The following is a 15,661-nucleotide window of genomic DNA, read 5'->3' on the forward strand; positions in this document are numbered from 1 at the left end:
CAAACAAGCTAAGATGAGCAAACATTGCTCTCAAATTAGATATAGGCCTACGACTCAGTGCGTCCGCTACCACGGTAGCCTTACCCGGTGGTACTCAATCGAGTAATCGTAATCCTTACGCAGCTCTATCCATCTTCGCTTCCTAAGATTCAGCTCCTTCTAAGTGATGAGATATTTAAGACTCTTGTGATCTGTGTAGATAGTACACTTCTCACCGTATAAATAGTGCCTCCAAATTTTTAGTGCGAATACCACTGTGGCTAACTCCAAGTCATGAGTAGGGAAATTCGCTTCGTGAGGCTTAAGCTGACGAGACACATAAGCAACCACTTACTCTTTTGCATCAGTACACAACCCAAACCCACGTGTGATGCATCACTGTGGATAATGAATTCCTTCCCAGACTCTGGCTGTATCAAGACAGGGGCCTCAGTCAAAACTTTCTTGCTGCCTATCAGTCTAGTTAAATGGTACCCCTTTACACAACAACTTAGTCAGAGGTGCAGCAATCAAGGAAAACCCCTCAACAAAACGTCTATAATACCCTGCTAGACCTAGAAAATTTTGAATCTCAGATACGGTCTTAGGTGGTTTCCAATCCTGTACGACTTTAATTTTTTGAGGATCAACCCTAATCCCCTCGGCAGATACAACATGACCCAGAAATGTCACTTCTCGCAGCCAGAACTCACACTTACTGAACTTAGCGTACAACTGTTTCTCCCTTAAAATTTGCAGAACAATTCAGAGATGAGCATCATGTTCACCCTCGGTTCTCGAATACACCAAGATATCGTCTATAAAGACCACCACAAATCGATCCAGGTAAGGCTGAAATACACGATTCATTAAGTCCATGAAGGCAGGTGGTGCATTCGTCAGCCCAAACGGCATCACTAGGAACTCATAATGACCATAACTAGTTCTAAACGCAGTCTTATACACATCAACCTCCTTAACTCTCAGGTAATTGTACCTAGGATGAAGATATATTTTGGAGAACACTGAAAGTCCTTGTAACTGATCAAATAAATCATCTATCCTCGGCAAAGTATACTTATTCTTGATAGTCAGTTTATTCAATTACCGACAGTCGATGCACATGCACATGGTCCCATCCTTCTTCTTTACGAACAACACTGGTGCTCTCAACGGAGACATGCTAGGTCGAATGAATCTTCGATCTAACAGTTCTTGGATTTGAGCTTTTAATTCCACCAGCTCTTTCAGTGCCATCCTATAAGGGGCGATGGACATTGGGGCTGTTCCTGGCAGGAGCTCAGTTCCAAATTCAACTTCGCGGCTTTGAGGCAACCCAGGGAGCTCATCAGAAAATACATCAAAAAAATCCTTAAGAGTTCTGATATCTCCAACAGAAGGGCCCTCAGAATCAAATGCACCAATATAGGCTAAAAACGCTTCACAACCCTTCTGAACCAGTTTTCCAGCCCTTAATGTAGAGATCATATTAGACAGAAAGTCCCTTCGCTCCTCAATCACAACCACCTCCTCATCCTCAGTAGTCTTTAATATCATACGCTTAGCAGCACAATCCAAACTTGCACGATGTTTAACCAACCAATCCATCCCCAAGATTAGGTCGAATTCACCAAACGGTAGCTCCATCAAATCTGCTAGAAATATAACTTCTTAAACCTCTATGGGCACATCTCTGAACAACTTGTCTACCCTTATAGACTGTCTCAGTGGACTAAACACAGTCATCTCATTAACAGTATTCTCACACATGAAACCCAAGGTGCCAGACACAGTGCATGCAATGTATAAATGCGTAGACCCTATATCAATCAGAATAGTGTAAGGTACATTATAAATTAGGAACATACCGGTTATAACATCTCGAGCATCACCATCCTCTCGGTGATGAGCAACATAGACCAGTGTTGGCTGCCTCGCCCCAATATTACCAGACCTCTACCTTGCGCTCAACGACCTCATCCCACACCATTTTCACCTCTAACCTGCCCACGGCCTCTCGGTCGCTGCTGACCACCTCTCGTTGGTTGAACAAAACCCTGACCTATAGCCTGCATCTGAATGGGCTTTTGAGGACAATCCTTAACTTGATGCTCCTAGACACACATCTGAAGCATTCCCCAATCTTCTTCCAGCACTCACCCAAATAATGTCTCCCATAATCAACACAAGGCTGTGGTCTTGCAACAGAAACCCCAGCTCGGACTGGCCCATCAAACTTGGCCTCCTTTTTAGGCCTTCCAAAAGAACTTGAGGGCTCTGAATCCCTCTTATATCTGCCCCTATCCTTCTCATGGTTCTGGTGCTCAGAGGGCTTCACATCCTAGGCAATTTTTTCCTTTTCAACTAGGACAGCAAAATCTCGCTCCCTCTGTAGAGCTATCAATACCCGCAACGCATCCCGGAGGGCATCCTCAAATCGTACACAACATTCATATTCAGTTGCCACTATCCCACGAGCATAATGACTCGGTCACAGAAACGCCGCCTCATATTCAGCCACAGTTTTATTCCCCGGGATCAAACTTAAAAATTCCTTTCTTCGGGCTTCCACATTACTTGCGCCCATATACTTTCCTTGAAACGCCGCCTTAAATAAATCCCACGTTAACCGATCAGTCTGAGTACCCTCTCGCACAGTAAGCCACCACCGACAGGCTTCGTCTTGCAGTAAGGATACTGCACCTTCTAGTTTTTGCTCAGAAGTGCAATCGAGGTCATCCATTATTCTTTCTGTGGCTTCTAACCAGTATTCAGCCATATTAGGGGCTACCCCAGAAATACCCCTAAAAATTTTTGCTCCATTCAATCGGAGTCGTTTTGAAATCGACCCATGGCCTACAGCACCAGTACTGGTCCCTGCGACCATTTCCAGAATACGGAGCATAGCTTGGGATAGTGCATCATCCTCAGCCGTTTGATTGAATGATCTCGTTTCAGTCACCGATGAAGCTGGTGCTTCCCTAGCCCCAATATTAGGCATGTGGCCTGATGCCGAAGACCCAGTCCTAGCACTTCCTCGGCCTCTATCGCGACCTCGAGTACCCCTACCGCGAGTGCCTCTAGTGCTCATATCTAGCAATGTATTATCTGTTTATGAAGTTTTATGCATTAGTTAGTAATTCTAGTAATTATTAACAGATGCCTTATGAAAAGGAGTAATCAGAGTTTTATTTCCGCAAATCAAAGTCTCCCTGCAGTTTCCAGCTTCCTACAGTCTCAGTTTACTCTAACTAAAGAGTTTCAGTACAGTCTTATTATCTATAGTAATCTCTCAGCGTATTTCAGTTCAAGCAGTCTACGGTATAAAGAAAACTTATGGATTCGGAGTTAGAGACTCGGTGTACTACACTTGTAAACCTTCCAAAACACTTTAAGAATAATTTTCCAAAAATTACAGATATTTTCAAAATCCATTCCACAGTTGAGTTTTGTAACCTGGCTCTGATACCACTAAATGTAACACCCCAAACCCGACCTAAACGTTATGGTCGAATCTGATGTGTCACACTGAAGTGTCTTTCGAAAAATTAACTTGTTGGTAAAAATTTGTTTTTAAGCTTAAAATAAACCCCTTTATTAATTATTTAACAAATCAACTAGACAAACGTTTGTCTTGTTATCTGATATTGTTTTAATACGTTGGTCTGAAATAGTGGAAGTTTCAAATCTTTAAATTCTATTGTTTAAAACTCATGTATTTGAAAACAGTAATTATTTTAAAAATTCGTCTTCTCCTATCTAGCAGTTTAAAATATGTAAGTAAAAGCCCAATTAAAAATTTAAACCAACTTAAAGGCCTTATTACAAAAACAAAACCCGACTTATAAATTGAATAAAAATAAAAGCAAGTGCAAACAATAGCAGTTGTGTGGCCACCTCCAAGTCCCTCACAGCACCGAATCACCTATGACTATGGATTACCTACACAGTTAAAAGAAGAGGGTGAGTTTACGAAACTCAGTGTGTAATCCTCTACCAAATAGTTAGCATATAACATGTAGTAACAGTATAGGCCCGAGCCCTATTCAGTATCAGTACAGTGTGGGCCTAGCCTGATACAGTAAAAATGTAAGCCTTAGCCCAATATAGTAATAGAGTGGGCGTTAGCCCAATACAATAATAGTGTGGGCCTCAATACAGTAACAATATAGTTCCATAATGCACCCCATTCCAATCCAACCAACACACAACTTCGTACCACCAACACACCATGTGTAACAGCCCGATTTTGACCCTATTTGGAACGGTGGTTTCGGAACCACGAATTCGAGTCAGAAAAAATATTTTAAAAAATATTTTCTATTTTTATTATGTGTGAATTAGTGTGTGCTGAATTTTTGTTTAAAAAATTCATTATTTGGATGCCCGATTTAATAAAAGAACTAAATCGCATAAAATGTAAAAATGGCTTTCTAATTGTTAAAGGTGTTTAATGGCTATTAAATGGAAATGTGGGGCACTTGCATGTCAATTATACCATTTATATTAGTGGTGGACAATATTGGACAAGGTTAGGTGAATTTTTATATTATGTTAATAAGGTTAAAATGGTAAAAAGTATAATAATATGTAATTAAATAAAAAACAAACATAAAATAGCCATGCAATTGTGTTCATCTTAGCCGAATGTTGAAAGAAAAAGAAAAGAAAAGAGAGTTATTGTGTTCGGCCTTGTCTAAGTTCAATTAAAGTATGCATTTAGCTCGGTTTTTGATAATTTTTACGTTTTTGAGATCGTTGTTATGTAAATTAGCAAGCCCATGTTTCAATTTTTGAATTTGATGATGATTTTGTGTTTTTTCATTGTTGAAAGCTTGATGAATCTTGTGTTTAATGATAGAAAATAAATATATGTTGTTAGATTAATATGTTTTGTATTTGAATTTTTGGTGAATTTGAGTAATTTGGGCTAAATTATGAAAATAATAAATTGAGGACTAAAATTTAAAATAAATGAAATGTGAGGACTTACATAAGCTTAGTGAATATTCGCCAATTATGGTGTGATGAAATTTTTTATTTTATATTTTGTGAAATAGGGACTAATTTGTGAAAATGTGAAATGTTAGGGGAAAAAGTGTAATTTGCCTATATATGTGTTTTTGGATGAATTTAATTGAATATGTGATTAAATAAGTTTAAATTTTACTAATTTAGATCAAGAAAAGGGGAAATAGAATTAGATCAGGGGAAATCTAAAGTTGTTTAATAGTCGTCTCGGTTCATTCATCTTCGTCCGAGGTAAGTCTATATATTTGTGAATTTTAAATGCTGAATTGAATTTATGTGTATTTATATGGGATAGCCAAAAGTATATGTATATAGAAACAATGTGCATAATTTGGATTTGATCAAAATACGACGTACGAAAGTCTTGAGTGAACCAAAGGAATTTTGGTAAGTGTTATTGTGTAAGACCCTGTGTGAGACAGTGGCATCAATTTATAATTACGAGTAAGATCTTGTGTGGGACAGCGGCATCGCTATGTGATTACATGTAATACCACATGTGGGACGTTGGTATTGTACGATAAACATGATTAGTCGAGCATACTATTTAGTTTCGATTGGTTCAATGGGCATTATTATGTTGTGATTGAATGTGGAATCGAGCTAAAAAGGTCAGGTAAGTGTTAAGTTCAATGTTAATGAAAATAAGGTAGGCTTATTATTTGAAATGATGATATAAATTATGTATGTTATATGGAGAATAATATGTACTTACATGAATGCTCATATTCAGCCAAATAAGGTATTTGTGATATTTTAAAAGTGAGAGTTATGTGTGCTTATGAGTATATGTGCATTCGGCCAAGTGATGTTTAATTGCTAATAAATTTTTGTGAAGTTATATGAATTGGATACTATGCTAAATGTATATGTGAATAAGGGTTTCTTGATTCGACTTAGTTAAATTATATTATAAATGTTTTTTTAATGATTTATTTTCTTATGACTTACTAAACTATTCAAGCTTACTCTGCGCCTGTTTATTCATTTTTTTATAGATTTTGGAGTCAAGTTACGAGCTCGGGGATCTTCAGTGTAATCAGTCATACTATCGATCGCTATTTTGGTATTTTTAAAAGTTAAACTTTACTCTAATGGCATGTATAGGCTAGCTTGTGTTTGGATTATTTTTGAATTTGTAAATAGTAAGCCATACGAAAATGGCTAGATATGATGCCTAAGTTTATGTAAATTTCAGTCATGATATAAATATACGTGTGATGCGTTTGGTACATAGTTAATGGTTGTGTAATTTAGTTAGAGTTTAAGCCTATTTCGAAAGCAATATATATATTATAGGTATATGACGTATTTGATATATGCATGATGATATAGTCTTGAAAGTTGGCATGTTTAAATTTGACTATTAAACGTAGAAAAATGGTAAAGGATAGTTAAGTGGGTAGTGCATGAATTGGTTAGTTTTACAAGTGAAATTTGATCATTTAGAAATACTTGTAAGTACTCGAATAATTTTTGTCCATTTTGCTGTGTGGTATGGTTCAACTTAAATTTATATGTACGTGTAACAAGCTTGTAAATAATTTATATTGATATTATTTAATGTTATGAATTGATATGGTAATTGTGGTTTAATTATGCTAAATGGGTAAATTTATATAATGAATGCGTTGATGTAAGTTGAGTATATGGAAGTAATATATAATCGATGTTTATTTAGGTGTTCAAATGCCTTATTATTTATCCACAACTTTTAGCTAATGGGATTATTATATATATATGTATTACGATATAAAGTTTTATAATAGTAAGATATGTTTGGTTAGTAGATTAAATGGTATACATTTATGATTATTATATCTTTATAACATATGGGTAGAATTTGGTTTTTGTGAGTTAGTTAGATTAAACATTGATGTGTTTTGGTTGTGGATTGTTAACAATGGTAGTTTAATCATGTGGATAATTGTTTAATTATGTGTAATATTGATATTGATTCGTATATGAATATTCATTGCTTATGATTATATGTTATTAAGATTGATTTATATAGGGATATAAGTTGCCAAATTTGACTTGTGAAATAACATATATTAGTTGAGTCAAGTAGATGATTAAATAAATAGTATTGATGTGTTTAAAATATTTTTTAAAGCATGAATTGTTTATGTATTATAAGTAATAAAGCATGCTTGGATTTTAGTTAGTTAAGTGATCCATTTGTGCGAATGTGATTATTAATATTGGCTGCTAGTTACTATTCGAATTTAAAAATTTCTCGTGATTTAGTTATTAAAATTTGTGCATAATTTGAATTGAAAGGTCTTTTTTTCGAGTTGATTGTTTGGTCGATAATGTCTTGTAACCCTAATCTAGCGACAGATATGGGTTAGGGATGTTACATTTGATTGTTATCAGAGCTATGGTTTAGTCGATTCTAGGAATAACATAGCGCTTGTGAGTCTAGCTATACACGCCATGATTTTTTATGCTGCGATAGTGTGATGATTCCTGACCTTGAAAATGTGTTTTCATATAGTAAATGGATCCTGATCCCGATCGAGTTGTAGTTGATGATGTCGAAAGTATAGCGCCTGCTCCCGTCCAAGGGACAGTACTGGTTGATTCTTGACTAACTTCGAGTACCCAAGAGGGTGAGGCTAAACAAGCCTTTTACCAAATGATCAACAATTGGTTTACTCAGTATATCCGGACTAATCCGGATGCACAACAACCTCCACCTCCGACTAATCCACCTCCAATACTTGTGGTACCTCAAATGATTGACCTGATGAGATTAAATAAGCCTCCTGTTGATAAATTTAGAAAATACGGGGCTGAAGAGTTTAGGGCCATAGTTGATGACGATGCTGAGCGGCTAAATTTTGGCTCGACAATACTATTCGTATGTTCGATGAATTATCTTGTACACCTAATGAGTGTATTAAATGTGTTGTATCATTGCTTCGAGACACCGTATATCATTGGTGGAATACACTAGTGTCAGTAGTTCCAAAAAGAACAGTTAACCTAGGAATTCTTTAAGACAGAGTTTCGCAAGAAATATATCAGTCAGAGATTTATTGACCAGAAACGCAAAAAATTCCTTCAGTTGAAACAGGGTCGTATGACTGTAACAGAATATGAGCGAAAGTTCATGAGACTTAGCCGTTATGCCCGAGAGTGTGTTTCGACTGAAGCAATTATGTTTAAAAGATTCGAAGACGGGCTGAACGAAGATATTAAATTGCTTATGGGCATACTTGAAATAAAAGAGTTCATAGTACTTGTCGAGCGAGCTTGCAAAGCCGAAGAGCTTGGGAAAGAGAAAAGAAAAGCTTATTTCTAATCTAGAGATTTTCATAAGAGATCATCGAGTAAGACCTTTCAGTCAGCCTCAAAGAAATCCAGGGATGATTTTAGCCAATCTAAGGCTACTTCAGGCTTCTCCAGACGTGATCAAGACCGACCTTCAATGAGTTCACGAGCTACTTTGATTGCTAGTGTTGGCAATGTTCAACCGATTAGGCCCAAGTGCAGGCAATATGGTAGACAACATCTTGGATATTGTAAACCATGTTATCGATCTTGTTTCAAATGTGGATTGATGGATCATTTCATCTGCAAGTGTTTGATGTTAGCTGAGTAGAATACAGTACAGAGTGCGAGACAGAGTAATGCGCTAGTGGGAGGTAGACCACCCTGACATATGGGTAATGTGAGTGGCAGTCAGAGAGGAACTAAGGATACAACAGTCAGATCTGAGGCTCGCACACCTGCCAGAGCCTATGCTATACGCGCACAAGAGGAGGCTTAATCTCCAGATGTTATTACCAGTACATTCACTCTCTATGATACTAGTGTAGTTGCATTGATTGATCCTAGTTCAACTCTTTCATATGCGTGTGAAACTTTAGTATCCAGTAAGACTTTTCCTGTTGAGTCTACTGAGTTTGTAATTAAAGTATCGAACCCCCTGGGCCGGTGTGTTTTGGTCGACAAAGTGTGCAAGGATTGTCCGCTGATGTTTCGAGATTCATGTTTTCTGGCTGATTTGATACTATTACCATTCGATGAGTTTGATATAATTCTTGGTATGGACTGGTTAACCGTGCACGATGCTGTTGTGAACTATAAATGAAAGACTATTGATTTGCGGTGCCAGAATGATGAGATTATTCAGATTGAATCTAATGATCTGAATGGGTTACCGGCAGTGATATCCTCGATGTTAACTCAGAATTATGTGAGAAAGGGTTGCGAAGCTTATTTTGCATATGTACTTGATAGTAAAGTGACTGAAAAAAAGATTGAATCAGTACCAGTTGTGTGCGAATATCCAGACGTGTTTCCTAAAGAATTGCCGGGTTTGCCACTGATTTGAGAGGTAGAGTTTGGGATTGAGTTAGTGTCGGGGATGACTCCAATTTCGATAGCTCAGTAGCAAGAGTTGGCAGATAAAGGTTTCGCGAGACCGAGTTTCTCACCTTGGGGAGCACCAGTTCTGTTTGTGAAAAAGAAAGACGACTCTATGTGAATGTGCATCGACTATCGACAACTCAACAAGGTGACCATAAGGAATAAATATCCATTTCCACGGATAGACGACTTGTTTGATCAGTTGAACGGGGCTACAGTGTTCTCGAAGATAGGTTTGAGATCTGGCTACTATCAGTAGCGAGTTAAAGACTCTGATATACCAAAGACTGTTTTCCAAATGAGGTACAGACACTATGAGTTTCTAGTTATACCTTTCGGACTTACTAATGCACCTGCCATTTTTATGGATTTGATGAACCAGATCTTCAAACAGTATTTAGATCGGTTTGTAGTTGTGTTCATTGATGATATTTTGATCTACTCTCATGATGAAATCTAACATGAAGAACATTTACGACTTGTGTTACAGGCTTTGTGAGATAAACAATTGTATGAAAAGTTTAGTAAATGTGAGTTTTGGTTATGCGAAGTTAGCTTTCTGGGACATGTTGCACAGCATCAGGTATCCGAGTTGATCCGAGTAAGATTTCAGCTATCCTTGATTGGAAACCTATGAGAAATGTTTCAGAAGTCTAAAGTTTTCTGGGACTAGCTGGTTACTATAGATGGTTTGTGAAAGTGTTCTCTATGATTGCGACCCTGATGACGAAGCTATTACAGAAAGATGTTAAGTTCGAGTGGTCAGAAAAGTGCCAGATAAGTTTTCATTAGTTGAAAGCCTCATTGACTGAAGCTCCAATGCTAGTTCAACCAGAATCGGGTAAAGAATTTGTTATCTATAGTGATGCATCTTTGAGTGGTTTGGGTTGTGTTTTGATGCAGGAAGGCAAAGTTGTAGCTTATGCCTCGATACAGTTAAAGCCACACGAAAAGAACTATCCGACGTACGATCTGGACTTGGAAGCTATTGTGTTTGCATTGAAAATATGGCGCCACTATCTGTTCGGTGAAAAATGTCATGTTTATTCTGACCACAAAAGCCTGAAGTATTTGATGACTCAGAAAGATTTGAATTTGAGACGGCACCGATGGTTAGAGTTGTTAAAAGATTACGAGCTTGTTATTGACTATCATTTGGGAAAGGCTAATGTTGTTACTGATGCTTTAAGCCGAAAATCACTGTTTGCTTTGCGTGCAATGAATGCGCATATGGCTATGTCAAATGATGGTGCGATAATAGCCAAGTTAAAAGCAAGACGGTTATTTATCCAGCAAATTTGTGAAGCTTAGAAAGTTGATAATGATTTAATAGCAAAGAGGACTCAATGTGATTCGATTGTCGATTCAGAAATCGAATATGTGTTCCGAGAAATCCAGAGTTGATTCAGATAATTGTGAACGAAGCTCATAACAGTCGATTATCTGTTCACCCGGGTAGCATGAAGATGTATAATGACCTGAAATAGTACTATTGGTGGCACAGTATGAAAACGGACATTTCTGAATTTGTTTCAAAATGTTTAGTTTGTCAGCCAATCATGATACCGGAGTGGAAATGGGACAGAGCCAGAATGGATTTTGTATCTGATTTACCGCTGACACCAAATAAGAAAGATGTGATCTTGGTTATTGTGGATAGATTGACTAAATCGGCTCACTTTTTTCTGGTCCGTATGGATTATTCGCTTGATATATCTACTTCTTTTGTTTCGGATCGAGATCTGAGGTTTACATTGCGGTTTTGGAAGAAACTGCAAGATGCATTAGGTACCAAATTGCATTTTAGCACTGCTTTCCATCCCTAGACTGATGGTCAGTCTGAGCAAATCATTCAAATACTTGAGGATATGTTGAGATGTTGCATTCTCGAGTTCGAAGGTTTGTGGGAACGATACCTGCCTTTGATTGAATTTGCGTACAATAATAGCTTTCAATCAAGTATCAAAATGGCACCTTACGAGGCTCTGTACGGTTGTAAATGTTGTACACCATTATACTGGACTGAGCTCATTGAAAATAAAATACACGGGGTTGATTTAATCAGAGAGACTGAACAGAAGTTAAAGCAATCCGCGAAAGTTTGAAAATAGCGTCAGATCGTCAGAAATCATATGCGGGCTTGAAACGAAAAGATATTTTCAGATCAGGGATAAAGTATTTTTGAAAGTCTCGCCAAGGAAGAAAATACTTAGATTCGGTCGTAAGGGCAAGTTAAGTCCAAGATTTATTGGACCGTACGAGATTGTTGAGCGTATTAGGTCAGTTGCGTACCGATTGTTGTTGCCACCTGAGTTAGAAAAGGTCCATAACGTATTCCATGTTTCGATGCATCAATGGTACAGATCCAGTCTCTCGCATATAATTAATCCGTCAGAGATTGAGATTAAGTCTGATATGACATATGAGGAAGAATCGATTTGTATTCTGACTCGCGAAGTTAAAGAATTGTGAAATAAGAAAATTTCGTTAGTAAAAGTACTGTGGCATAAACATGGAGTTGAAGAACCAACTTGGGATTCGGAGGATGCAATGAAAGAACTTTATCCGAACTTATTCACCGGTAAGATTTTTGGGGACGAAAATCCCTAAGGGGGGAGAGTTGTAATAGCCCGATTTTGACCTTATTTGGAACGATGGTTTCGAGACCACGAATCTGAGTCAGAAAAATAATTTAAAAATTATTTTTTGTGTTTGTTATGTGTGCTAAATTTTTGTTTAAAAAATTCATCGTTTGGATGCCCGATTTAATAAAAGGACTAAATCACATGAAATTTAAAAATGGCTTTCTAACTGTTAAAGGTGTTTAATGGCTATTAAATGAAAATGTGGGGCACTTGCATGCCAATTATACCATTTATATTAGTGGTGGACAATATTGGACAAGGTTAGGTGAAAATTTATATTATGTTAACAATGTTAAAATGGTAAAAAGTATAATAATAAGTAATTAAATAAAAACAAACATAAAATAGCCATGCAATTGTGTTCATCTTAGCCGAATGTTGAAAGAAAGAGAAAAGAAAAGAAAAGAGAGTTATTAGGTTCAGCCTTGTCTAAGTTCAATTAAGGTATGTATTTAGCTCGGTTTTTGATGAATTTTACGTTTTTGAGATCGTTGCTATGTAAACTAGCAAGCCCATGTTTCAATTTTTGAATTTGATGATGATTTTCTGTTTTCTCATTGTTGAAAGCTTGATGAATCTTGTGTTTGATGATAGAAAATAAATATATGTTGTTAGATTAATATGTTTTGGATTTCAATTTTTGGTGAATTTGAGTAATTTGGGCTAAATTATGAAAATAATAAATTGACGGGCTAAAATTTGAAATAAATGAAGTTTGAGGAATTATATAAGCTTAGTTAATATTCATCCAAGTATAGTGTGATGAAATTTTGTTTATTTTGTATTTTGTGAAATAGGGACTAATTTGTGAAAATGTGAAATGTTAGGGGCAAAAGTGTAATTTTCCTATATATGTGTTTTTGGATGAATTTAATTGAATATGTAATTAAATAAGTTTAAATGTTACTAATTTAGATCAAGAAAAGGGGAAAACAGAATTGGATCGGGGAAAATCTAAAGTTGTTGAATAGTCGTCCTGGTTCGTTTGCCTTCGTCCGAGGTAAGTCTATAACCACATAAAAGTTGTTAAATTTAAATATTTGTGAACTTTAAATGCTGAATTGAATTTATGTGTATTTATATGGGATACCCAAAAGTATATGTATATAGAAACAATGTGTATAATTTGGATTTGATCGAAATACGACGTACGAAAGTCCTGAGTGAACCAAAGGAATTTTGATAAGTGTAATTGTGTAAGACCCTGTGTGGGATAGTGGCATCAATTTAGAATTGCGAGTAAGACCCTGTATGGGACAGCGACATTGCTATGTGATTACATGTAAGACCACGTGTGGGATGCTGGTATTGTACGATAAACATGATTATTCGAGCATCCTATTTAGTTTCGATTGGTTCAACGGGCATTATTATGTTGTGATTGAATGTAAAATCGAGCTAAAAAGGTCAGGTAAGTGCTAAGTTCAATGTTAATGAAAATAAGGTAAGTTTAGTATTTGAAATGATGATATAAATTATGTATGTTATATAGAGAATAATAATGCGCATATCCAGCCAAATAAGGTATTTGTGATATTTTAAAAGTGAGAGTTATGTGTGCTTATGAGTATATGTGCATTCGGCCAAGTGATGTTTAATTGCTAATATATTCTTGTGAAGTTATATGAATTGGATACTATGATAAATGTATATGTGAATAAGGGTTGCTTGATTCAGCTTAGTTAAATTATATTATAAATGTTTTTTTAATGATTTATTTGCTTATGACTTACTAAGCTATTCAAGCTTACTGTGCGTCTGTTTATTCGTTGTTTTATAGATTTTAGAGTCAAGTTACGAGCTCGGGGATCTTCAATGTAATCATTCATACTATCGATTGCTATTTTGGTATTTTTAAAAGTTAAACTTTACTCTAATGGCATGTATAGGCCAGCTTGTGTTTGGGTTAGTTTTGAATTTGTAAATGGTAAGCTATGCAAAAATGGCTAGATATGATGCCTAAGTTTATGCAAATTTTGGTCATGATATAAATATACGTGTGATGCGTTTGGTACATTGTTAATGGTTGTGTAATTTAGTTAGGGTTTAAGCTTATTTCGAAAGCAATATATATATTATAGGTATATGACGTATTCGACAATAAAAGGAGAGGGGGAAGAGGAAAGAAAAGAGTAGAAAAGGACAAACCCGAGAGGTACTTCCCAAAACTTGGAAAAATTCGGCACATGAAACAAAATATCTTTAGTACCTAGAGACCAAATTCGGTAGATACTACCCCAAAAAGCTCTTCCAAATGACGAAAACAACAACCTTTTCCCCCTAGCTGAATTCTTAAGGCTTGAATTACCCCAAACGGCACACAATCTGCCTCGTAAGCAAATTCCTTGATTTTCTCGTAATATCTCTCCCCTTATCCCTCCTTGATTTACTCCATCAACAACTCCATTCAAATCCTACTCAAACTCCCTTTAGTTGTGTTTCAGTCCAACTCCACTACCTACACAGCTCAAGCAGCAAAATAAAATACTCCATTGCACAACCCAGGACTTGAACCTCAGACCTCACAGTTACACAACATGCCACCTTGCCACTAAACCACAGGCTCTTTTTGTGTCATAAAACCAGCACTATTATTTATAAGGTCTATAAGCCAATGACCAGTTTCATACAAGGGCAAAACTAAAAATTTTGTAAAAGCCAAGACTTGAACCCAAGCTTCTCAAACACTCCCAAACACACCCACATCACTTAACCACTGAAGCAAACAAGTAGTTGTGTCAAAACATGCAAAAATCAAAGACTTAGATTTTTGGGGCGTTACACCATCCGTCTATGGATGAAAAGCGGTACTGAAGTGTAACTTTGTACTTAGTGCATCTTACAGTTTCTTCTAAAACTGCGATGTTAACCTCGGATCTCTATCCAAAACAATAGAAATAGGTACTCCGTGTAATCTCACAACCTCAGAAATATACAAGTCAACTAACTTATCAAGTGAATAGTCCATTCGTACTGGAATGAAATGAACTGATTTTGTCAATCTGTCAACTATAACCCAGATCACATCTTTCTTTCTCGGAGATAGGGGCAACCCGATACAAAATCCATAGTCACTCTATCCCATTTTCACTCAGGAATCATAATCGGTTGCAATAAACCAGACGATACCTGATGCTAAACTTTAACTTGTTGACAGATCAAACATTTAGAAACGAACTCTGAGATGTCATGTTTCATACCAGACCACCAATAAAGCTATTTCAAATCATTATACATTTTTGTGCTTCTCGAATGAACAGACAAACGACTACTATGTGTTTCATTTAAAATCATCTGAGTCAACTCTGAATTTCTTGAAACACATATCTGGCCTCTGAATCTCAAACAATCATCAGCATCAACTTGAAACTCTAAATCAGGGTTCGAATGACATTGAGCTCGTTTTGCTAATATTTCTTTATCCAATTTTTGAACTTCACAAATCTACTGTAGAAACAACGGTCTAGCTTTCATCTCAGTTACAATCGCACCGTCATCAGATAGAGCCAACTGAGTATTCATTGCACGCAAAGCAAACAAGGATTTCTGACTTAAAGCATCAGCAACAACATTGGCCTTTTCTGGATGGTAGTCAATCACTAGCTCATAATCTTTTAACAATTCCA

The 15,661-nt window shown here is 36.5% G+C and overlaps 1 protein-coding gene across 1 annotated transcript; it reads right to left on the reverse strand.

Moving 5' to 3' along the window:
- Nucleotides 1-2,470: 2,470 nt before the first annotated feature.
- On the reverse strand, nt 2,471-3,070 carry LOC105767039 (uncharacterized). The gene has a single exon (XM_012586571.1). The coding sequence runs from the start codon at nt 3,068-3,070 to the stop codon at nt 2,471-2,473; it is 600 nt and encodes a 199-aa protein (XP_012442025.1).
- Between the last annotated feature and the right edge of the window lie 12,591 nt (nt 3,071-15,661).

Source organism: Gossypium raimondii, chromosome 5, assembly GCF_025698545.1.
Source record: "Gossypium raimondii isolate GPD5lz chromosome 5, ASM2569854v1, whole genome shotgun sequence".
Lineage (NCBI taxonomy): Eukaryota > Viridiplantae > Streptophyta > Magnoliopsida > Malvales > Malvaceae > Gossypium > Gossypium raimondii.